The sequence below is a fragment of the Dromiciops gliroides genome, chromosome 1 (genome assembly GCF_019393635.1).
Source record: "Dromiciops gliroides isolate mDroGli1 chromosome 1, mDroGli1.pri, whole genome shotgun sequence".
Taxonomy (NCBI): Eukaryota; Metazoa; Chordata; class Mammalia; order Microbiotheria; family Microbiotheriidae; genus Dromiciops; species Dromiciops gliroides.
Window position 1 is genome coordinate 9,946,197 of NC_057861.1, and position 21,386 is coordinate 9,967,582.

The window sequence follows — 21,386 nt, forward strand, 5'->3', positions numbered from 1 at the left end:
AGGGGAGGGACGAAAAGACTTAAAATGGTAACAGGGGATGAGGAATCTAGAGCAGTCCAGCCCACAAACAGATCCCTCTAAGCCCTGCAGGTTGGTTTGGGAAACCACCAAGTAACATTATCTACACTGCATCATACCACTCATCCACCAAGTAAGTTTTACTGACATTTTCTGTGTTTTACGTCCCCTCAGCACGCCATGCATCCCCTTGCCTCCCCAGGAGCCATATGACAAATAGTACTTTTTGGAGAGGAAAAAGTCAGCACCACGGATCAATCCACTGAGAAAGCCTAAAACCTGTGCCACAGGGCAGCTGTGGACCTGCCACCTCCATGAAAGGGCAGGATGGGGGAGGCTTCTCATCTCTCCTCATCCCGGTCCCCCGTGAGCATGACCATTTTGCTCCTCTGATGTCTGACTTTTTGATGCCTCGTCATTCTTTCCATTAACATGGTTGCAGTCACTGTGTACAGAGTTTCTTTGGCTCTGCTGGCATCACTCCGCATCCTTTCATGTAGATTGTTCCAGGCTTCTCTGTATTTATCACACTCATCATTTCTTACAGCTCAGTCAGATTCCCTTCATTCATGTACAACTTGTTACGCTGCTCTCCATTTGATGGCCATCAACCTTGTTTCCAATTCTTGGTCATCACAAAAAAATGCTGCTATCAATATTTTAGAACATAGGAGGACTTTCTTCTTATCAAAGGTTTCCTTGGGGCATAAGCCCAGCAACAGAGTCTGGTTTAAAGGGCAGGGACATTTTAATTATTCCAAATTGCTTTCCATTTCACAGCTCCACCAACAATGTATCAGTGTGCTTATCTTCTCACAACCATTCCAAAGTTGATTACTGCCATTTTTGACAATTTGCTAGGTGTAAAGTGAAGCCTCTATGGTTGTTTTAATTTGCATTTCTCTTATTATTAATGATTTAAAGCATTTTTTTGTGTGGTTGTGAACATTTTCCAGTTCTTCTTCTGAAAACTGTTTATTTATACCCTTTTACCATTTATATTGGATTGTGGCTATTAGTCGTATAGTTATTCATTGTTTATGTATCTTGGATTCCAAACCCATATCAGAGAAATATGATACAAAGTTTTTCTCTCCATTCAACCACTTCCCTTCTTATGCTGAATGCATTAATGTTATCTGGGCAGAGGTTTTTTGGGTTCAAGTTCCCTCTTCTGCTGTGTACACAGTCGAATGCTCCTTCTCTTACAGAGGTCCTGCTCCCCCAGCTCACCTCCTGTCTTCTCATTTGATATTTCTCCAGTCTCTCCTCCCCCTTCAGCTAGTCCTATCCCTTAGTTTTTACATTCCATGGTCTTTGTGCCCCTTTCCACAAAGAATTTCCCCGAGTCACTTTGTTCTGCAGCTTCTCTGTCTACTCTAGACCCTCACTCTCCAATTCCTGGTCTCTATAATCATCTGATCTCTCTCTTCATGCTATCAAAGCATACATTCTGGAGCAGCTAAGTGGTGCAGTGGATAAAGCACCAGCCCTGGATTCAGGAGGACCTGAGTTCAAATCTGACCTCAGACACTTGACACTTACCAGCTGTGTGACCCTAGGCAAATCACTTAACCCCCACTGCCCAACAACAACAAAAAGCATACATTCTAAGCTCTCTCCTCTAGGTGCTTTCTGCCACTGCACTGCAGGGCTTGCCCCATGGATTCCTCTTTTCCACTGGGCCTCATTTTCAGAGAAATGCCAATTATTCTTAATGTTGTCTATATATTATATTACATATCAATGTAGTATTAGTAATATTATCAGCTAACACTTATTAAGCACTTACTATGTGCCAGGAACTGTGCTAAGCACTTTACAATTATCATCTCATTTGATCCTCACAAGAGCCCTGGGAGGTAGGTGCTCTCAATTATCCCCATTTAACAGATGAAGAAATTGAGGTAAACAAATCAAGTGGCTTGCCCAGGGTCATATAGGTAGGAAGCCTCTATGGCCAGATCTGAACTTGGGCTTTCCTGATTCCGCGTCCGGCACTTGAGCCGCTGTGCCACTGAGGCGCTGCCCACCACACCTCTGAGTTGTGCAGCCCACCACTAATCTATATCCTTTCTTGTTGATCTTTTTTTCCTACATTTGCCTGAAAATCTGCTTTTTGCGTCCACGCTCTCCCAATCCTCCGGGTGCCAGCTGGAGCTCCCAGAGGTTCCAACATTCCCCCTTCCCCCACCCCCAAACAAGTAAACTTTTCAAGCACCAAACTCCGCAGACCTTACCCGGTGTATGGTTCTCATCTCCCTTCACTCATAAGAACATTCACCAGTGGAACTCCTCCCACCTTCTAAAGTCAGGGCTCCTTCCTCTTTCTCTCCTTTTCAAGCTTCCCCTCTCCCCACCCATTCCCTGAAGGCTCTTCTCTTTCTGAGACCCAAAGGTCACCTTCCCCTTATCGTTAGCCCTTGATTTGACAGTGGAGGCTCACTCCCTTCCATCCCCATCATGTACCCTCTGAGGTCATAACACAGTCTCAAAACAAAACTCTGCTTCCCCTGGACACAAGTGTGGCCAGGTTCTGTCCACGATTCTCGTCACCCTACTACTCAATTTCTGCCATCACCCATCTCCCTGTGTATGTTTAGAAATAAATCTTTTTAGGGGGCAGCCAGGTGGTGCAGTGGATAAAGCACCAGCCCTGGATTCAGGAGGACCTGAGTTCAAATCCAGCCTCGGACACTTGACACGTACTAGCTGTGTGACCCTGGGCAAGTCACTTAACCTTCATTGCCCCACAATAAAAAAAGAAAAAGAAAAAAGAAAAAAAAGAAAAAGGAAGGAAGGAAGGAGGGAGGGAGAGAGGGAGGGGGAGAGAGGGAGGGGGAGAGGGGGAGGGAGAGAGAGAGAGAGAAAGAAAGAAAGAAAGAGAGAGAAAGAAAGAAAGAAAGAAAGAAAAAGTCTCTTATTGACCTTGCTGTTGTCTCTCTCTGCAGCTGCATTTATTCATCCCTCCTACATTTCTGTTGTTTGGGGTATCCGAGAAGCTAATAACCTCTTCAATTTTGTTTTTCTTTCAAAAAATGGTTCAAACTCTTCTTTATTATTGAATGTTCATCTGTTGCCTGTATAATTAAGTTCGGATTTGTAGGTCTTCAAGATGTGTATGTTTTGCTTGTATAATGACCCCATTTTCTTTAAGGTTCTAGTTTTTTGCTCCTTTTCTTCTAGATTGTCCTTCATTTCTGTGCATCTACATTCCAAGTCTATTGTTCTCTTTTTTTCCTTTAGTGAGGCTTGCCATTGCAGACTCAAGTTTTTCAATTCTATCTGTGGGTGTGGACATGGGTGTGCTTGTGCCCATGTGCACACACAGGCCATAAATTCTGCTTTCATAATTCTCCTTTTTCTTTCCAACAACCCAGGAACAATGTGCTACGGTTCCATGTTCGCAAATTCTAGAAGGTCTTCTGTCTAATCAAGTGTGGGATCATTCCCCTTTAAAAAAAAAATATTTACTCAAAGATGCTTCAACTCACTAATGAGATCGAGATGCCTATTTCCATTTGTTCCTGTTTTTCCTGCTGGTTTATGTTTATGTTCAAGGAATTTGAGTTTTCTTCTTCCTGAAACCTTTAGTTATTTCAGTCTTTTTTCCCTCTTCTTTTCCCCATCACTCACTTCTTAACTCCCTCCCCTCTGATTGTGGTCTCCTTGGGGGCTGGATCTCAAAATATCAGCCTCCTCCCACACTGGGCAATGTAGTTCACAAGCCTAGGTCTCTACCAGTGGCTTTTGGGTGGCCCAAACTGGCTTCAGTTAGAGACTGGGCTCTTTCTCTCAACCTTGGTGCCGTGCTGGACAGCCCCTGACATGCACAGTGTCCTGTCTTGGATACCTGTCCCATTCCATCTGTTCCTCAGGTCTCTGGCCCAGCCCCAGCAGATCCTGCTTTCCCCAGCATTGGTGTTTCCATACTGTAGACCCTGGCAGGCTTTTACTTCTGAAGGGCTGTGGCCAAGCTGGCTATGAAGCCCAGGGAAACTTCCACAACAGCTTAGAGCTGGGATCTTTATAGCACTAGAAAGAGAGAGGGGGACCAGGGCATGAGTGGGCTTTGATGTAGGGCTGTGTCCCATCCCCAGGTCTGCTAGTGCAGCCTGGCTGTTGGTGGGAGGTGGGGAAGGGGTGCTCAGTGAGCTCAGGGTCACTGTCAGTTCATGGGTTTTAGAGGATTTTTTTTTTTTTTGCCTTGTCCTAGACCATGTAAACAGCTGAAGTCGCTTTATCTTTGGCGTGTCATTCCTGCTTTGGAGAGGCTTAAGAGGTCATGGGGATCAGAGAGAACGTCAAGCCCACCATCACGTTGCTGTTTTGTCAGGCATCTCCCAACTCCATTTTAATCTGGTCCCTGGACTCTGGGCTTCGCTATCTCTGACACAGGCAATAACTTGTTTGAGCGGTGTGTGGTTGTGCTGTCATTTAAAAGGCACGGATGCACTATAAGGTGAGAAAAAGCACAGTGCGGCAGCCTGGGGGCCGATCTTTGCGGCCCAGAGCTTTGGCAGGGGCAGCCTTCATCACCGCTCACTGTCCTTCACGGGCTCTCCAAGCTAAGAGGGTAAGGAAGAGATGGGAAGAAACCTGCCCTGGGGGAAGGAGTTCTGCCACTTCAGAAATCAAAGGTCAGTGTCATACTAAGGTAGAGTAGAATTTATAGTGAGAATCACAGAAAGGAGAGGAAGAAATAGGGGCGGGGGGAGAGGGAGAGAAGGAGACGGAGAGCAGAGAGGGAGAGAGAAAGAGAAGCAGAGACAGAGAGACAGAGAGAGAACTGTCCTTGAAATCCAGAAGACCTGGCTTGTGAAAGCCCCACCTCTGCAAACATATTGTCTGTCTGTCTGTCTGGGGGACTCTGGGCCAGTCACGCAATAGCTCGGCATCTGTAGCAACAAGCCTGGTGGTGACATGGCAGAATTCATGCCCCACCCCAACACCTGCATTATTTTGTTTAGTCCTTCCCCCACCCGAGAGAGAGGAGGGCCCGAAGATTATCATTATCCACCCAGATGGAGCCAGGCCTGGAACATGGGCACCACCTGCCTGCCCCATACAAAGACATCACACCCCCTTGGTGCCGGATCACTGTAATGAATGGAATGATGCCACCTGCTGGAGACTTACTGTAGAAAAGCTCCGCCATGAGGAGAAGGTCTTTGAGGGCAAGACCATGCATCTTTTCTTTGGTGTCAGGAAGTGACGTTGGCTTGTGGGAGGAAGAAGGGGGAGCCGCGCTCTGACTGGGGCTCTCTTTTCGTGTGGACTCTGGCGGAGAGCAGAGCTAGAAATGCGCTCTCCCTTTAATAGATAGATGAATCTAGGCCTTTCTCTCTCTCTCTTTACCAAATTCTTATTCTCCTTAATAAATGCTTAAAAGTCTAACTGTTGCTAAAGCCTATAATTTATTGGCAACCACTCATTAGATCTTTTAGACAGACTAGCTAGAATTTTAGCTTTAACATCACCCTGCTGATTGTTCTACACAGTGAGATTAATAAAGGACATGAGGGGGCAGCTAGGTGGTGTGGTGGATAGAGCATCAGCTCTGGATTCAGGAGGACCCGAGTTCAAATCCAGCCTCAGACACTTGACACTTACTAGTTGTGTGACCCTGGGTAAGTCACTTAACCCTCATTGCCCCCCACACACACACACAAAAAAAATAAAGGACACGAGCACAGGATAAATCAGCACAGGATGAAGGCTGTGGTCTGGGTCAGAAAAGCAACCATCGCCCTATTTTTCTCTTTAGTCATTAAAGGCATAGTTAGTGTTACTGCTTCAATCTGTTCCCCAGATGTTGTAGCACGTGGTCAGTGCAATAATAATTATCCACTTTGAATGGAGAAGAGACGCTGGAATACAAGTCTCTTGCCTCAGTGGGGGCACCCTCGGAGCCAATCGCTTGGGCAGTTCTTCTCCGTCACTTCTCTCCTCTTCTTCTGGGTGAGGGCGTACTTGGGAACAAATCTGATGTCCCAACAAAAGGCAGCGATATACTCTTCTAAAAACGGTCACCTGTGATTCCAAGGCTGCACCTTCCTAAACTCAAGCCACAAAAGGGAAGGGAAGACCACAGAAAAGAAAGCAAAGGTGCTCAGGCATTCCCAGTCTCCCTCTGACAGACAAGCCCAGGGGCAGCCTGGCCCACCTGTCTCCCCTTGGAGAACCACTGGAGGGGAGAGTGAAGGCAATGCTCTTATGTGAGAGGGGGGGCAGAGCTGGCACCATGCCCCCTGAAACACATTCTCCCAATCCCGTCCTCCTCAGGCACCTGTGCCCAAAGCAGCCCCTCTCCTCCACAGGCTGACCATTCCGGCCTTCATTCTGAGCACGGCATTTGCAGTGGGGCCCCTCCAGGAGAAATGCCCCACGCTATCGTTCCAGAAAACAAAGCAAAGGCAGGGGATGTGCGAATCTCCTAATGGGCAATGCCCCTCACTCACAAGAATCAAAACATGTGCTCCTCAGCCCTGGGCGCCGCCCTGCCCTGCTGTGGCCCCCAAGCTGTGTGTGGCGGTATGCCAAGCAAGGACGAGCCCGTGGGGCTTTTGCGTCCCTGGTTGCTGTCTAGTGGTCTGGCCAAAACCAGGGTGGGTGCTCTGCGCAGCAGGGCTCAGAGTAGGTGTGGGGGTGTCAGTAAGTGGCACAAGATGATGATTCAGACATTCCAACTTGTTGATGTGCGCTCACTGGCTCCATGCTGCTGCCTGGGCAGGGCTGAGCCCAGTGCCGGACTGGCCCGCACTGAAGAAGCAAGTCCAGGACCTGATCAGCATTCTGTCGGTGAGCTCGGAAATGCTGCCATGCATTTCCTCACCATCTAATTAGCGAAGGAGAGTGCCGGACAAAGGAGCGAGGCCAGCCCTCTGCCGATGGCCCTCGGTTTCACACAGACACCTGCCTTCCTCTACAGCGGGGCCGATGCAAACTCTGGATGTGTTTAGGCAGAGTGACTCGGGTCTTCTGGCCTGGACTACCCACTTCAGGCAGTTCCAGGAGGTCACCTGGCCCGGACACAAACAACCAGTTGCCGCCCACTCCTCTGCCAAGCAAAGGGCTTGCTCACCTGCTTCCGGGCCTTCTCCTCCCGGGCCTGGGCTTTCATCTGCTGTACTTCCAACGAGTCGGCCTTCCTTCTTCGCATAAAGAGGTCATGGTTCCCAATGCACAGCTGCAGAATCTGTCCGAGGGAGACAAGAAGCATCACCATCCGTGGTCGCCTCACGGAGCCCACAGCTCATGGCCACGTTTGGAATGATGGTAAACTTGGAAGAGAGCAGGCAGTCTGTGTGAAAGCGAGGAAGGGGGGAGCCAAGAAAAGGTTATGTGGGGGATGTTTTTAGACCCCTTAGGGCTATGACACTGAAAATAGGCTAGCCTTTTCCAGGCTCCTCAGTTCCTGGGCCTGCACGAAGATGCAGTTGGAGCAGGTGTGCCGTGGGTGGGCAGAAAACCAAAACTGAAAGAGGACAGGATGAGGAAGTCTCTCACTTTCTTTCCAGATTTAGTTCAATGTTCCACACCAGTATAGTTAAAGTCTGACTCTTCGGGGACAAATGAAGCAAGGAAAAGGCTGTGTGCTACTTGGCACATCCCTCCAATTCACAAGGACGACATTTTGATACTTTGATTTTCCCACCCTAAAATCACCACTATGTAACAGAGCAGTAAAGTCTGGGCCTCCACTTACCAGCTTATTAACACGAAGCTTTGAGGAGTTAAACTTAAAGACGTCAATCTTTTTGTCCAGAGGCTTAATGGTAAACTACAAGAAGAAGAAAAGGCATTATGCTTCATGATGCCCACCCAGAAGGAGATCAGTAGCAGGGCTACTGCCACCACTGGGGGTGCAGCCACCACTGAGGGTGTAGTCACCATGGCCCCTTCAGTGCAGCTGCGGGGGGGGGGGGTCCTCCTCAAGGGGTGGCACCTCCCTGAAGTGTTGCCCATTGGGAGCTAAAGCATTTCAGGGCTTGGCAAGGTGTAGGCACTTGGCAGATGGGCTGTCAGGGTGACGGCTGCCTGGGCTTAGGAGGCAGTAGGACTGAGCTGAGAGCAGGCCAGACAACAACCAATCCTGCAGCTCAAAGCCTGACACTGTAAAGGACTGAGGAGAACGTGCTCTTTGCTCCGAGGTGGGTCACACCCAAGGTGGGGGAGCAGAGCCCAGTACACACAAAGCAACAACTAATGGTATGAGATGTTCTATAAGCCATCAGCATGTGACCGTGTGGCAGAGGCTGTGATTCTGGAAAGGATTTCAGCCAGGAGAAACACCAGGGAGGCTGACAGCGGCCAGGTGGGACACCGGCAGGTGTTAGGTGGAAAGGCCTGGGCAGGAGAAGAGGCAAACTTGATAAGGGGAAGCTGGAGGCTGGAGGAGAATTGAGCATAGTATGGGCCACAGGGAACAGCGAGATGGGACTGGGCCACAGCACACGGGCTGGGAAAAGGGCAGGAAACAATCACGGAGAGATAGGCCGGGAAGCCAGGCTGCAGGACATGACAGGAAAAGGAAACACACTCAAGGCTTCTGAGCAAGGGAGCAGAGCAATCGCTTCACCAACAACACCTTCCCAAGTGCTGATGAAGCCTGGCATGAGCAGGCCCTGCTTTAAGGAACTCTCAGTCTAGCTGGGGGAGACTGCACACGCACGCGAGTGTCTGTGTGCATGCCTAAGTAGGCAGGCATTTAGCGAGCTCTAAGAGTCAGCACTTGCAGAGCACTTGAAGGTTTGCAAACTGCTGTACAAAGATATCATTTTACCCTTTCCTTATCCCTGAGAGGCAGGGGCAATGATCATGCCCATTTCACAGAGAAGGAAACAGAGGCAGACGGAGGTTAAATGATTAGGGGTTAAATGATTTGCTTCAGTCACACAGCTGGTGAACTCCTGAAGCCACATTTTAATTCAGGCCTGCCAGATGCCAGGTCTGGTGTTCTATCCTTTGCACCACCTCACTGCCTCTATCCGTGGGTCAGGCAGGACTAGCTGGGCTGGGCCAAGGGGAAGAAGAGAAGTCTCCATGTAGATATGTGATCTCATTTGATCTGAGGGAGGTACTACTGGTGTCTTATTTTACAGAGGCACAAACTGGGGCCCTTAGAGTTGATGTGACTTGACCAGGGTCACACAGCCAGTCCATTTCTAGAGCAGATCTCCTGATTTGGTGGCCAGCACTCCATCCACTCTGCTGGTGGTAGCCCCTAAGGTCGGCCTCACCCATGAAGCATTCTTTTCCCTCACTCACCCCAACCCCCAGATCCTACCCCATTCTCCTGCAGTAAGGTCTCCTACATTCATGCCCTCCTATTCCCAACCATTGTCATGACAAGCACCCTGGGTCAAGGACTCTGTCCTCTGGTCATGGCAGCTGCCTTCCCAGCGATTGCTCAGGAGACTAGTCTAGCCTCTGTCCCACATCTCCATGCTGCTGGTGGCTGAGCAGCAGTGCTAGGCAATGAGACCACTACTGGCTGGTTAAAGATGCTGAGCGCGCTTGCTCTCGACCTGGCCACCCCAGGCTCCCTGAAATCCAAGGACAACTTTCCCTTCTGACTTGACCCCACCCTCTGTTCTACATTTCCCCCCACAAAATCGCTCACTTCAGTCTGTTCTCAGCTCACCTCCTGCCCTTTGCCCACACCTCAATTCCAGTCAAAGATCATTTATGGAGCGTCTGCTCTGAGCAAGGGGCTCTCTGAGGCATCTCTGCTTCCCCTTCAAAGCCTGACTTCCAAGTCTAGCTCCTCCAGGAGGCCCCCTGTCTCCAGCTGAAATTAATCTCTCCCTTTCTCAGGTTTCTAACAGCCCCCTCCCTACCCAGACCCAGTGCCTGTGTGGCACTCCCCACACTGGGTCTGCTCTGGGCATGTGTTTTACATGCAGGAGGCAGCAGGATGGGTCAGTGAGAAATTCCAAAGCCTGTGACTTCTCCTCAGTAATAAAATCTGGACGATGAAGCTCATTCCACTCAAGTCAGTGGGCTGTTCATGAGAAAAATGTCACATAACTTAGCTGGAACTGCTACAGGCCCACTGAGCAATGAGCCAGGAGCTCCTGCAGGCTGAGTCTGCAGCCTCCTCCCTCTTGTGTCACCCCGGGCCACCCAGAGCCCTCCATGAGCATCTGAGCAGTTTCACTGGTTACTATCTCAGGGATGCTTCCCCCCCAGGGATGCCTTTTAAACACACACACACACACACACACACACACACACACACACACACACACACACACACACACACACACACACACACACACCATGTAGAGGGCAAGTCCTCAGAGTGGCAAACAAGTTATTCCTTTCACAGGCTGACAAGAGGTTAGCAGAGTGGGGCAAGCTCAAAAACACAGAGAATCCTTCAATAGCCGGGGTGAAGCTCCCTTACAGCCCCCATCTGCTGTGAGAGGCTCATTTCTTGAGCTCTCTTTGCTCTTTAACTTGAGAGCTGTCAGTGGGAAACCACAAAGAGTGGAGAAATCCAGTCTCAGCACCAGAGAGCATTCCTAGCATCAGTGGATCACTTCCAATAAAGGAACCTTCCTGTTCTGACGGCCTGGCTGTAACGCATCCAGAACCACTAAAACAACTAACTTACTACCATGTCAAGTCGTCTTGGGGCTGTCGAATATGTGGATTATGGACGTGATGGAACATGATGCTTCTGTTCCCCGGGAGAAGCTATATTAGGGTTTATGATGTCAGGCCTTACTAGGGGAGACTTTAATCCTTGGGTTCTTTGAAGAATGAGTGTTTGGGGAGCTTTTAGTGCTCCAAGCCACGGTTGTGCAGTAAACATTTTTATGAAATTGGAGAAGAAAAATGATCATACTGGGGCAAACCAAATGCTTGAAGAATGTGGGCTTTCAACAGACTAGCTTTTAGGAGGAAAGACCTAAAAGTTTCTACCTCTCCAACACTTTCTAAGACAATTACAATGTTCAATTTGTCTGACACCAACACAGTCCAAGCGATACCAAAGGTTCAGGCCTCTCTTCCTCTGCTTTATATACACAAAGGAAACTAGAAATTCCCCACCCCCACCCCCAGAGGCCCACCATGTATGGGCAGCCATCGAGGCTGGCACCTCCCAGGTGACCCTGCTTTGTGCTCAGCACTCATCCACTTCCAATAGAGACCCATGTGGGCCCTCTTGTCTTCCCTATTGCACTGTATAAGGACTTTAGGGAGAGAGACTCTCTTTTTTTGTCTTTTTATCTCCATTGTCTAAAATGATACCTTGGATATTAATAAAGGTTTGTGAAATCCAAGACTTTCTATAATTCATTGCCAGTTATTATCAGAGAACATTTTTAATAAATATTTGTTGAATGAATTACAACAGTTGAGAAATTTGGGTCATCATCCTACAGGAAGAGATTTAAATTCTGAAACCATACATTTCTGCCATTAAAACTTAATTATGTGCTAATTGTTCAGGGTGTACTAGTTTTTTCTTCATTATTAGTTTCTAAGTTTCATAAGGACAGAGTCTGCCTGATTATAATGATGAAAACTCATATTTACAGAGTGCTTTAATATCCACAAAGGGGCAGAGAGATGGCTCAGTGGATCAAGTGCTGGGCCTGGAGTCAGAGAGACCAGAGTTCAAATCTGATCTCAGACATTTACTAACTGTATGACCCTGGGCAAGTTACTTAACTCCTGACTGCATAAAACTTGAGAAGGAAGTGGAAGACCACTCCAGTATCTTTACCAGGAAAATCTCCTGTGACTCCTTTGGTCCATGGAGTCACAAAGAGTTGGACTCAACTGGATGACTGGGGGGTAGCTAGGTGGCGCAGTGGATAAAGCACCAGCCCTGGATTCAGGAGGACCTGAGTTCAAATCTGGCCTCAGACACTTGATACCTACTAACTGTGTGGCCCTGGGCATGTCACTTGACTTTCACTGTCCTACAAAAAACCAAAAACCAAAACAAACAACTGGATGACTAAACAAAAACTGACATCTCCAACCAATCCCATGAAATCAAGAGCACAAGCTCCATTGTCCCCATTAGTACAGATGAGAAAACTCTTTGGGCTACATAAACTAGCCCATAGACACAGAACAAGTAAGTTTCAGAGGCAGGATTCAAATCCAAGCCCATCTGTTGGCTCCAAAGTCCCAGTGTAATTTTACCTCTCATTCTCTTAAGTGTCACCTACCCTAACCACTAAACCATAGGCTGAGGATCCTTGTTGTATTTGTATTGATTGTGTTACATATTTTCCAATTGAGAGTGCTGTGGGCCAGGGCAGCCTGTGGCTCGCCGTTCGGACCTATACTGCCTTGGACACAAATCTTAACACGTCTGCACCCATTTCCTCATCTGTATAATGGGGATGGGGATCCTTGTATGACCTGCCTCACAGGGTCATTTAAGGAAGACTCTAGAGAAGAATCATTTGCCTTTCTGTAATGCTTTGAGGCAGACAAAGCCTCTTCCCCAGAAGAACACTGGAAGGCCAATATTGCAAGTTTTCTTTTACCCCCATTTTAGAGAGTGAGTGACTCGCTGGGAGTCACACAGCCAGAAGTGTCTTTGCTTGCTGCAAGTACCACTCTTCCTGATTCCAGCCAGGTCTGACATTCTTTCCAGGACTGCCCACTGTGAATTATGACAATCATGTTCGACCCCACAGAGCACATGACAAAAGACGGCACAGGAAAGACCCTCGGTAAGGTCTAGATCTCACCTGACTACCCAGCCTTGAAATCCAAAAAGGCATTTTAATGAGGCTCAGAATCCATCCATTAATTAGGAATTCTCATTTCTATTGTACATTATAAACCCTTCTAAGCAGTGGGGTTTGGTGATTCTCTTGGAAAGAAGAAGCAAAGGTTGCTCTGTCGAGGATGCAAAGACCAATAGACAAAAGCTGCTGCTCCAGAACTGAGGAATTCTGTGCTAAGAGGAAGCATCTGGGCTAGGGAGCTTCCAGCAAGCGAGACAATGAGAACATTCTATGTAGGCCCCGGTACTGAGGGTGTCGTGCCCTACCTCTTTGTCGCTGTAAGAGATGTTCCGGATTTCATTCCAAGGGAAGGAGATTTTGGGGGTCAGTCTGTTCTCAGGGTCGTATATGTGGAGGCCCAGAGCGTCCACACCGAGCAGCAGTTCTGTGCCCTTTTTATTCTGCACAACAAATAAAGAAGAGCCCCTGTCAGAGTCATCTTAAAAGATCTGTACAATCTGTTACATTTGGCAAATGTCAACTGGTTCCAGCTGAAGATGCAGGAGTTAGTGAACCCAGACAGGGCTACGGCTTTTTGGAGGAGGGCACAAGGAGACACCAAGAAAACAAATGTAAAATGTTTTGCAAACCTTAAAGTACTACAGAAATGTTGGTAGTATTATCATCAAAACACCCCTGTGGACTGTGCTATTATGGTTAAACCTCTGTACCCTAGGAGAGTACCAAGTAACTCTTCTCTGCCCCCACCCCCCACCCCAGGGCAATGAGGGTGAAGTGACTTGCCCAGGGTCATACAGCTATTAAGTGTCAAGCATCTGAGTCCAGATTTGAACTCAGGTCCTCCTGAATCCAGGGCTGGTGCTTTATCCACTGCACCACCTACCTGCCCCCTACAGGTAACTCCTAATGCTAGCTCAGAGAATATCCACAGGCCAAAGAGGAGATGCATCTAAGATGCTGCTAATTTATTTACATCCAAAAAAAGCCACTTAAAATAAACCTGAAGACCTAAGCTACTAGACTAAGAACTCACTATATGACACAAACTGCTGGGAAAAAAGGGAAATGGGTCTAGCAGAAATTAGATATATAGACCAATGTCTTACAGCACATACCAAGATAAACTCCAAATGGATAGATATAGAGAATGATATCTTAAATTAAGGGAACAAGGAAAAATGAGACGTCTGATCTATGGATGGGAGAAGCATTCATGACTAAAGCAACAGAAAGAATCACAGAGTCGTTAATTTGATTACACAAAATGTAACTGATACATGTAAAATTAGAAAGGTAACAAGTACTGGGTGGAAAAAAATCTTTGCAGCAAGTTTCTCTGCAGCAAGGACTTCATTGCTTCCAAAATATAAAAGGCACCCCAAAGGTCTTAGTCGCTAAGACTCCTGGGGTACCCTGTATAAGAAAATGATCAAAATATACAAAAATAAGAGCCATTCCCCAACATAAATGATGGTTAAACTCTCTATAGCCATAGGGGAAAAATGCTTCAAATCACTAACAGTTAGAAAAATGCAAACTTTTGAAGTCTTATGTAATACTTATCAGAATGGAAAGGTTGACAAAAAGGAAAACAACAGATGCTGGAGGAACCTAGGAAAGCAGCTATATTGATGCACCACTGGTGGAAATATGAATTGGTATAGCTATTCTACACTAACTATACCCAAAGAATTACTAAATTGTGCACACCCTTTGACCCAGTGACACTACTACTCAGTCTATGACCCAGAGAGATAAAAAAAGGGAAAAGAACCCTTTTATACAAAAATATTTATAGTAGCTCTTTTTTTTTTTTTGGTGAGGCAATTGGGTCAACTTGCCCAGGGTCACACAGCTAGTGTCAAGTGTCTGAGGCCAGATTTGAACTCAGGTCCTCCTGACTCCAGGGCTACTGCTCTATCCACTGCACCACCTAGATGCCCTATAGTAGCTCTTTTTGCAGGAGCAAAGAACTGGAAGCTAAGGGTATACTCAGCGATTGTAGGATAGCTGAAGAAATTATGGTATATAAATAGATAATGGAATTCTATCATACTGTAAGAAGTGATGAAGGGGAAACCTTGTTTGAACTGATTTAGAGTGAATTAAATAGAACCAGGAATTTTACAATACCATAAAGACAAACAACTATGAAAGACATAAGAATTCTTATCATTTCAACAACCAACCACAATTTCAGATGACTCATGATGAAGCATTCAATCTCTCCTTATAGAAAAGTGATGGATTCAGGACAGAGAGACAAATATTTTTTGGACACAGACAATGCAGGAATTCATTTTGCTTTTTCTATGTACATTTTTATAAGAGTTTTCTTTTTCTTTTTCAGTGGAGGGGCAAATAAAGGGAAGGAAAGAAAACAGAACTTTTGTTCATCTTTTAAAACTAAATTTAATAAAATTTTTAAAGATTTTAAAAACCAACACTAAAATAGCACAATGAAGTTCACTGCTAAAAACTCAAATTGTAATTAAACCACACTATCAGTGCATAATAAAAACTTAAATAGTAGATAAAGTTAGCCTTACCTGGGGGTATGGGGAGAAAAGGAAGAACTGTAACTAAAACCTGACTGATTTCTTTTTAAAACAGGTAATCATACACCTGACAAGCTCTAGCATTTAGAAATCAGAATTCTCCATCTAACCCAATATTTGTGTGTGCGTGGGGGGGGGGGTAATGAAGGTTAATTCACTTGCCCAGGGTCACACAGCTAGTAAGTGTCAAGTGTCTGAGGCTGCATTTGAACTCTAGTCCTCCTGAATCCACGGCCGATGCTTTATCTGCTTCGCCACCTAGCGGGCCCCCAATCTAACCCATTCCAAAACTAAGATGGTGCTTGTGGCATAGTCCAAAAATCTTTCTCTACAGGAGAAGATGTTTCCATTGAGAGGAAACAAGGGAAGGTAGAGCACTCCACTAGCCTACTTACCAATGACAGAGAAACCTAACTCAGATTCATGAGCACATGAACACAGGCAGTTATTCAGAATGTACAGCAATTGTAAAGAAGGTAAGCAGGACAGAGTGGAAAGGGAAGTGGACTTCATGAGAAGGCCTGTGATTCAGTCCCAATTCAAACAATCACTAGTGTCCTCATCTGTACAACTGGGATGACACTTGCTCTGGCTACCTCTGGAGCTGTCTGGAGGATCAGATAACATGAAAAACACCACATGAGTATGAGCAATTATCATGATCTACCTATTGTGCAAAGATGAATGTCCTCTTCTTTTTTTCTTTTTTTTGGTGGGGCAATGGGGGTTAAGTGACTTGCCCAATATCACACAGCTAGTAATTGTTAAGTGTCTGAGGCCAGATTTGAACTCGGGTACTCCTGAATCCAGGGCTGGTGCTTTATCCACTGCACCACCTAGCCGCCCCGAATGTCCTCTTCTTGTAACACTGAGGGCAAGCACATGCTACCAGTCTAAGGTTCATAATTCCTGTCTGATCACAAAGAACTTTTAACAATAAACGTTAGTGGCATGTTTGCACTATTTTTTATAGCTCCAGGTGTTTTTAACAAAACAAGAGAGACCATATTCCTCTTATTGGACCATATAGCCATTAGAATTTCAAAAAATAATAGTAGGAAAACCTGGACAGACTTACATGACCTGATGCTGAGTGAAGTGAGCAGAACCAGGAGAACATTGTACATAGCAACAGCAACATTGTGTGATGATCAACTAGGAATGACAGCTATTCTCAGCAATACAATGATCGAAGACAATTCCAAAGGACTCATATTGAAAAATGCCATCCACTTCCAGATAAAGAAATGATGGAGTCTGAACGCACATCAAAGCATATTTTTAAATTTTTCTTTTCTTTTCTTTGAGGGAGGTTGTATTTTCTTTCACAACTGACTAATATGGAAATATGTTTTGCATGACTGTACATGTATAACCTATATCAAATTATTTGCCTTCACAATGATGGAGGTGGGGAAGAAGAGAGAGAATAGTATAGTAATAGTAGTAGTCTGGGGGTAGAGTTCCAAAATGGTGGAGTAGAATAGCAACCCAGCCAAACTCTCCAAATATTCCCCTGCAAGAAATTTAAAATAATGCCTCAAATTGAATTATGGAACAGCAGAGTCAAGAAGAGGTCAATGTGAGACATTTTCCAGCCTAAGATAACTCAGGAAGTTGGGGGGAGAGGTCTGACAACGGGGTCAGGGCCAACCAACCAGGAACATATGTGGTGACAACACCAGCCACAGGCTTTGGAGGTGGCTGTGACAGTGATAGCAGCAGCTTTCTGAAACTCTCAGTTCAGAGGATGGCAAGGGGGTTGGGCAATTGTTCAGAAATAGGTGAAAGGAGACACCCTGGGGGCCTTGGGTATAAGGTCTGTTGTTATTTGGCAACTTCAATGATCACAAGCAATTCTGCGTCTCAGTTCCAGGGAGTCTCATGGGGCATTTGTGGTTAGTCACAAGGGAGATGGGGTCCGGGTTTAGTTCCAGTGCAGAAAGGAATGTTTATGGTCACTAAGGAAGTAGGGCCCCTGGTCAGTTCCAGGACCGAGAAGAGCACTAGCACTTGCAGCTGCAGGGGAAGAGGGGCCCTTCCTGGGTAAAGACCAGAGCTCAGACCAGAAGATCAGTGACCACACATCTCCCAGGATAACATCACCATGGAAGCACTGAAAACTTACAGATTTCATCCAAACTTGCCCTGAAAACAGCAGCATGAAAAAGTCTGAAGCTTAGCACAGAGCCTGCCCACCCTGAGGTAAGCAGAGCCTAACTTTGACATAAAGTTCAAAAACTTGAACATAGGCTTGAACAATGAGAAAACAACAAAAAAGAACTTGATCATAAAAAAGTTACTATGGTGGCAGGGACAATCAAGACCCAAACTCATAAAATAATAACATAAAAACAGCTATAAAGAGAGCCTCAAAGAAAACTGTGAAGAATGGTATAAGAAAAACTGGGAAAAGAAATTAGAGTGATGCAAGAACATTATGAAAAGAGAATTGAAAGTTTGGCAAAAGAGGTACAAAAAAATAGTGAAGAAAATAACACCTTAAAAAACAAAATTGGCCTAATGGTAAATAAAAGAGAAAAAAATTCACTGAATAAAAATTCCTTAAAAATGAGAATTGGGCAAATGGAACATATCGAGACTCCATGAGACATCAAGAAAAAATAAAACAAAGTCAAAAAAATGAAAAAATAGAAGAAAATGAAAAATATCTCATTGGAAAAACAACTGACCTGGAAAGTAGACCAAGGAGAAATAATTTAAGAATTATTGGGCTTTCTGAAAGTCATGATGATAAAAAAAAGAGCCTAACAAATTTCTTTTTTTTTTCATATAAATTTTATTATTTTCCATTTACATTTAGAGATTGTTTTCAACATTTGTTTTTATAAGATTTCTAGTTTCAAATTTTTCTCCCTCGCTCCCCTCTCCCCAGGATAGCAAGTAATTTGATATAGGTTATATATGTACGATCACATTAAACATATTTCTACATTAGTCATGTTATGAGAGAAGAATCAGAGCAAAAAGGAAAAACTTCAAAAAAGAAAAACAACAAGAAGAAAAATGGAAATAGTATGGTTCAGTCTGCATCTAGATCCCATAGTTCTTTTTTTTTTTTCCCCCTGGATTTGGAGAGCATTTTCCATCATGAGTCCTTTGGAACTACCTTGGACCATTGTAATTGCTGAGAAGAATCAACTCTCTCGCAGTTGATCCACACATAATGTTGTTGATACTGTATACAAATGTTTTCCTGGCTCTGCTCATCTCACTCATCATGAGTTCATGCAAGGGCTTCCAGGTTTCTCTGAAATCTGCCTGCTCATCATTTATTATAGCTCAATAGTTTTCCATTACATTCATATACCATAACTTGTTCAGCCATTCCCCAATTGATGGGCATCCCCTTGATTTCCAATTCCTTGCCACCACAAAAAGAGCAGATATAAATCTTTTTGTACATGTGGGTCCTTTTCCCTTTTCCATGATCTCCCTGGGAAAAAGACCTAATAGCGGTATTTATGGGTCAAAGGGTATGCACAGCTTTATAGCCCTTTGGGCATAGTTCCAAATTGCTCTCTAGAATGGTTGGATCAGTTCACAGCTCCACCAACCATGCACTAGTGTTCCAATTTTTCCACAGCTTCTCCAACATTTATTATTTTCCTTTTTTGTCATATTAGCCAATCTGATAGGTGTCAGGTGGTACCTCAAGAGTTGTTTTAATTTGCATTTCTCTAATCAATAGGAATTTAGAGCATTTTTTCCTATGGCAATAGATAACTGTGGGGACCAATTTTTAATTGGGGAGTGTTAGCTAAGCAGTTCGCCACAATATTGGGGCAAGGAAGGAGACCGGCAGCCTCCCTCAAAACAGAATAGGATTTATTTTAACAAGAACAAACTTAAAAAAAAAAACAACAAACCCACAAATAGGATTGGTAGGATCAAGGGAAAGGAAATAAAATGGGGAAAGGGAAATTATACAACCTGAAGAAATACCACTGCCCAGGAATCAGCTGAGAATACACAGCAGAGATCCTGTTGCCTTCCAGCATCCAGCTAGAATGGCGAATTCTCCTCCCCCAATCCCAATGCCAGAAACCCCACAGCCCCCAGCCAATTGGATGGCCACTCTGACAGTCACATGACTGCCCTCTCTAGGCTTCCAATCATTATAATTTTGCCAGGCCCATATAGGCATCCTTGAGTGGTGATGACTTGAGGTGCCAGCGCCATGGCAACGGCTACAACCAGTGGGTGGAGCACCATGCAGTTTGCAGAGCCCCAAGTCAGTGCGTACTGAGGCATAAAAACCTCAAATAACAATTAATTTTTTTTTAAGTGAGGCAATTGAGGTTAAGTGACTTGCCCAGGGTCACACAGCTAGTAAGTGTTAAGTGTCTGAGGCCAGATTTGAACTCAGGTACTCCTGACTCCAGGGCCAGTGCCCTATCTACTGCGCCATCTAGCTGCCCAACAATTAATTCTTTACATAACTTTGATTTCTTCATCAGAAAACTGCCTGTTCATATCCTTTGACCATTTCTCAATTGGGGAATGACTTGGATTCTTATAAATTTGATTTAGTTCCTGATATATTTTAGAAATGAAACCTTTATGAGAAGTACTAGCTATAAAAATGCTAACATCATATTTCAAGAAATTATCAAGGAAAACTGCTCCAATGTCTTAGATCCAGAGGGTAAAATAGAAATTGAAGGAATCTACCAATCATCTCCTGAAAAAGATCACAAAATGAAAACCTACAAGAATATTATACTCACCTTTGACACTAATATCACTACTAGGTCTGTATCCCAAAGAGATCATAAAAAAGAGAAAAGGACCCACATGTATAAAATATTTATAGCAGCTCTCGTTGTGGTGGCAAAGCACTGGAAATCTGGGGAATGCCCATCAATTGGGGAATGGATGAACAAGTTGTGGTATATGAATATAATGGAATACTATTGTGCTATAGGAAATGATGAGCAGGCAGATTTCAGAAAAACCTCGAAAGACTTAAATGGATTGATGCTGAATGAAGTGAACAGAACCAGGAGAACAAACATTGTACACAGTAACAGCAACATTGTATGATGATTAACTGTGACAGACCCATCTCTTCTCAGCAATACAATAACCCAAGACAATTCCAAGGGACTCAAGATGGAAAATGCTCTCCACATTCAGAAAAAAAGAACTATGGAATCTGAATGGAGAATGAACTATACTCTTTCTACTTTTTCTGGTTTTTTTTCTTTTTTGAGGTTTTTCCCTTGTGTTCTGATTCTTCTTTAACAACATGACTAATGCAGAAATATGTGATTTTACATATATAACATATCAGATTGTTTTCTGTCTTGGGGATGGGGGGGAGGAAAGGAGAAAATTTTGGAACTGAAAATCTATAAAAACAAATATTGAAAACTATCTTTACATGGAACTGGAAAATAACATACTTTTATGATTCCAAAAAAAAGAAATGACAAGCAGGCAGATTTCAGAAAAACCTGGAAAGACTTACATGAAATTGATGCTGAGTGAAATGACCAGAACCAAGAAAACATTGTACACAGCATCAATAACATGGTGTGATGATCAACTGTGATAGACTAAGTTCTTCTCAGCAATACAATGATCCAAGAGAATGCCAAAAGACTCATGATGAAAAATGCTTTCTACATCCAGGAATATAACTGGAATCTGAAAGCAGATTGACTAATGTGGGAATGTTTAACATGATCATAATGTATAACCTATATTGCATTGTTTGCTGGCTTCAGGAGGGGGGAGGGGAGAGAAGGAGGGAGAAAAATCTGGAACTCAAAGTCATACAAAAATGAATATTGATACTAGCTGCGTGACCCTGGGCAAGTCACTTAACCCTCATTGCCCTGCAAACAAACAAAAATAATAAAATTAAGGGGAAGCTAGGTGGCACAGTGGATAAAGCACCAGCCTTAGATTGATTCAGAAGGACCTGAGTTCAAATCCAGCCTCAGACACTTGACACTTACTCACTGTGTGACCCTGGGCAAGTCACTTAATCCTCATTGCCACACAAAAAGACAAACAAAAATGAATGTTGAAACCTATGCTTACATGTATGGAAAAC

General features: G+C 44.7%; 1 protein-coding gene across 8 annotated transcripts in view; it reads right to left on the bottom strand.

Annotated features, from left to right (window-relative positions):
- Positions 1-21,386, bottom strand: part of NF2 (neurofibromin 2) — a 128,857-nt gene that overhangs the window by 35,067 nt on the left and 72,404 nt on the right. For 7 of the 8 annotated variants that reach the window (XR_006354190.1, XR_006354191.1, XM_043978468.1 and 4 more), the window contains exons 8-10: positions 13,049-13,183; positions 7,727-7,801; positions 7,103-7,216 (exon numbers count right to left, since the gene is read on the bottom strand). Coding sequence is in view for 6 of the 8 variants with exons in the window: in XM_043978468.1 (XP_043834403.1) it covers positions 7,103-7,216; positions 7,727-7,801; positions 13,049-13,183 (324 nt within the window). In the remaining 2 variants the exon portion in view is untranslated. The remainder of the gene's footprint in view (positions 1-7,102; positions 7,217-7,726; positions 7,802-13,048; positions 13,184-21,386) is intronic. The other variant, XM_043978472.1, reaches the window with a different exon arrangement.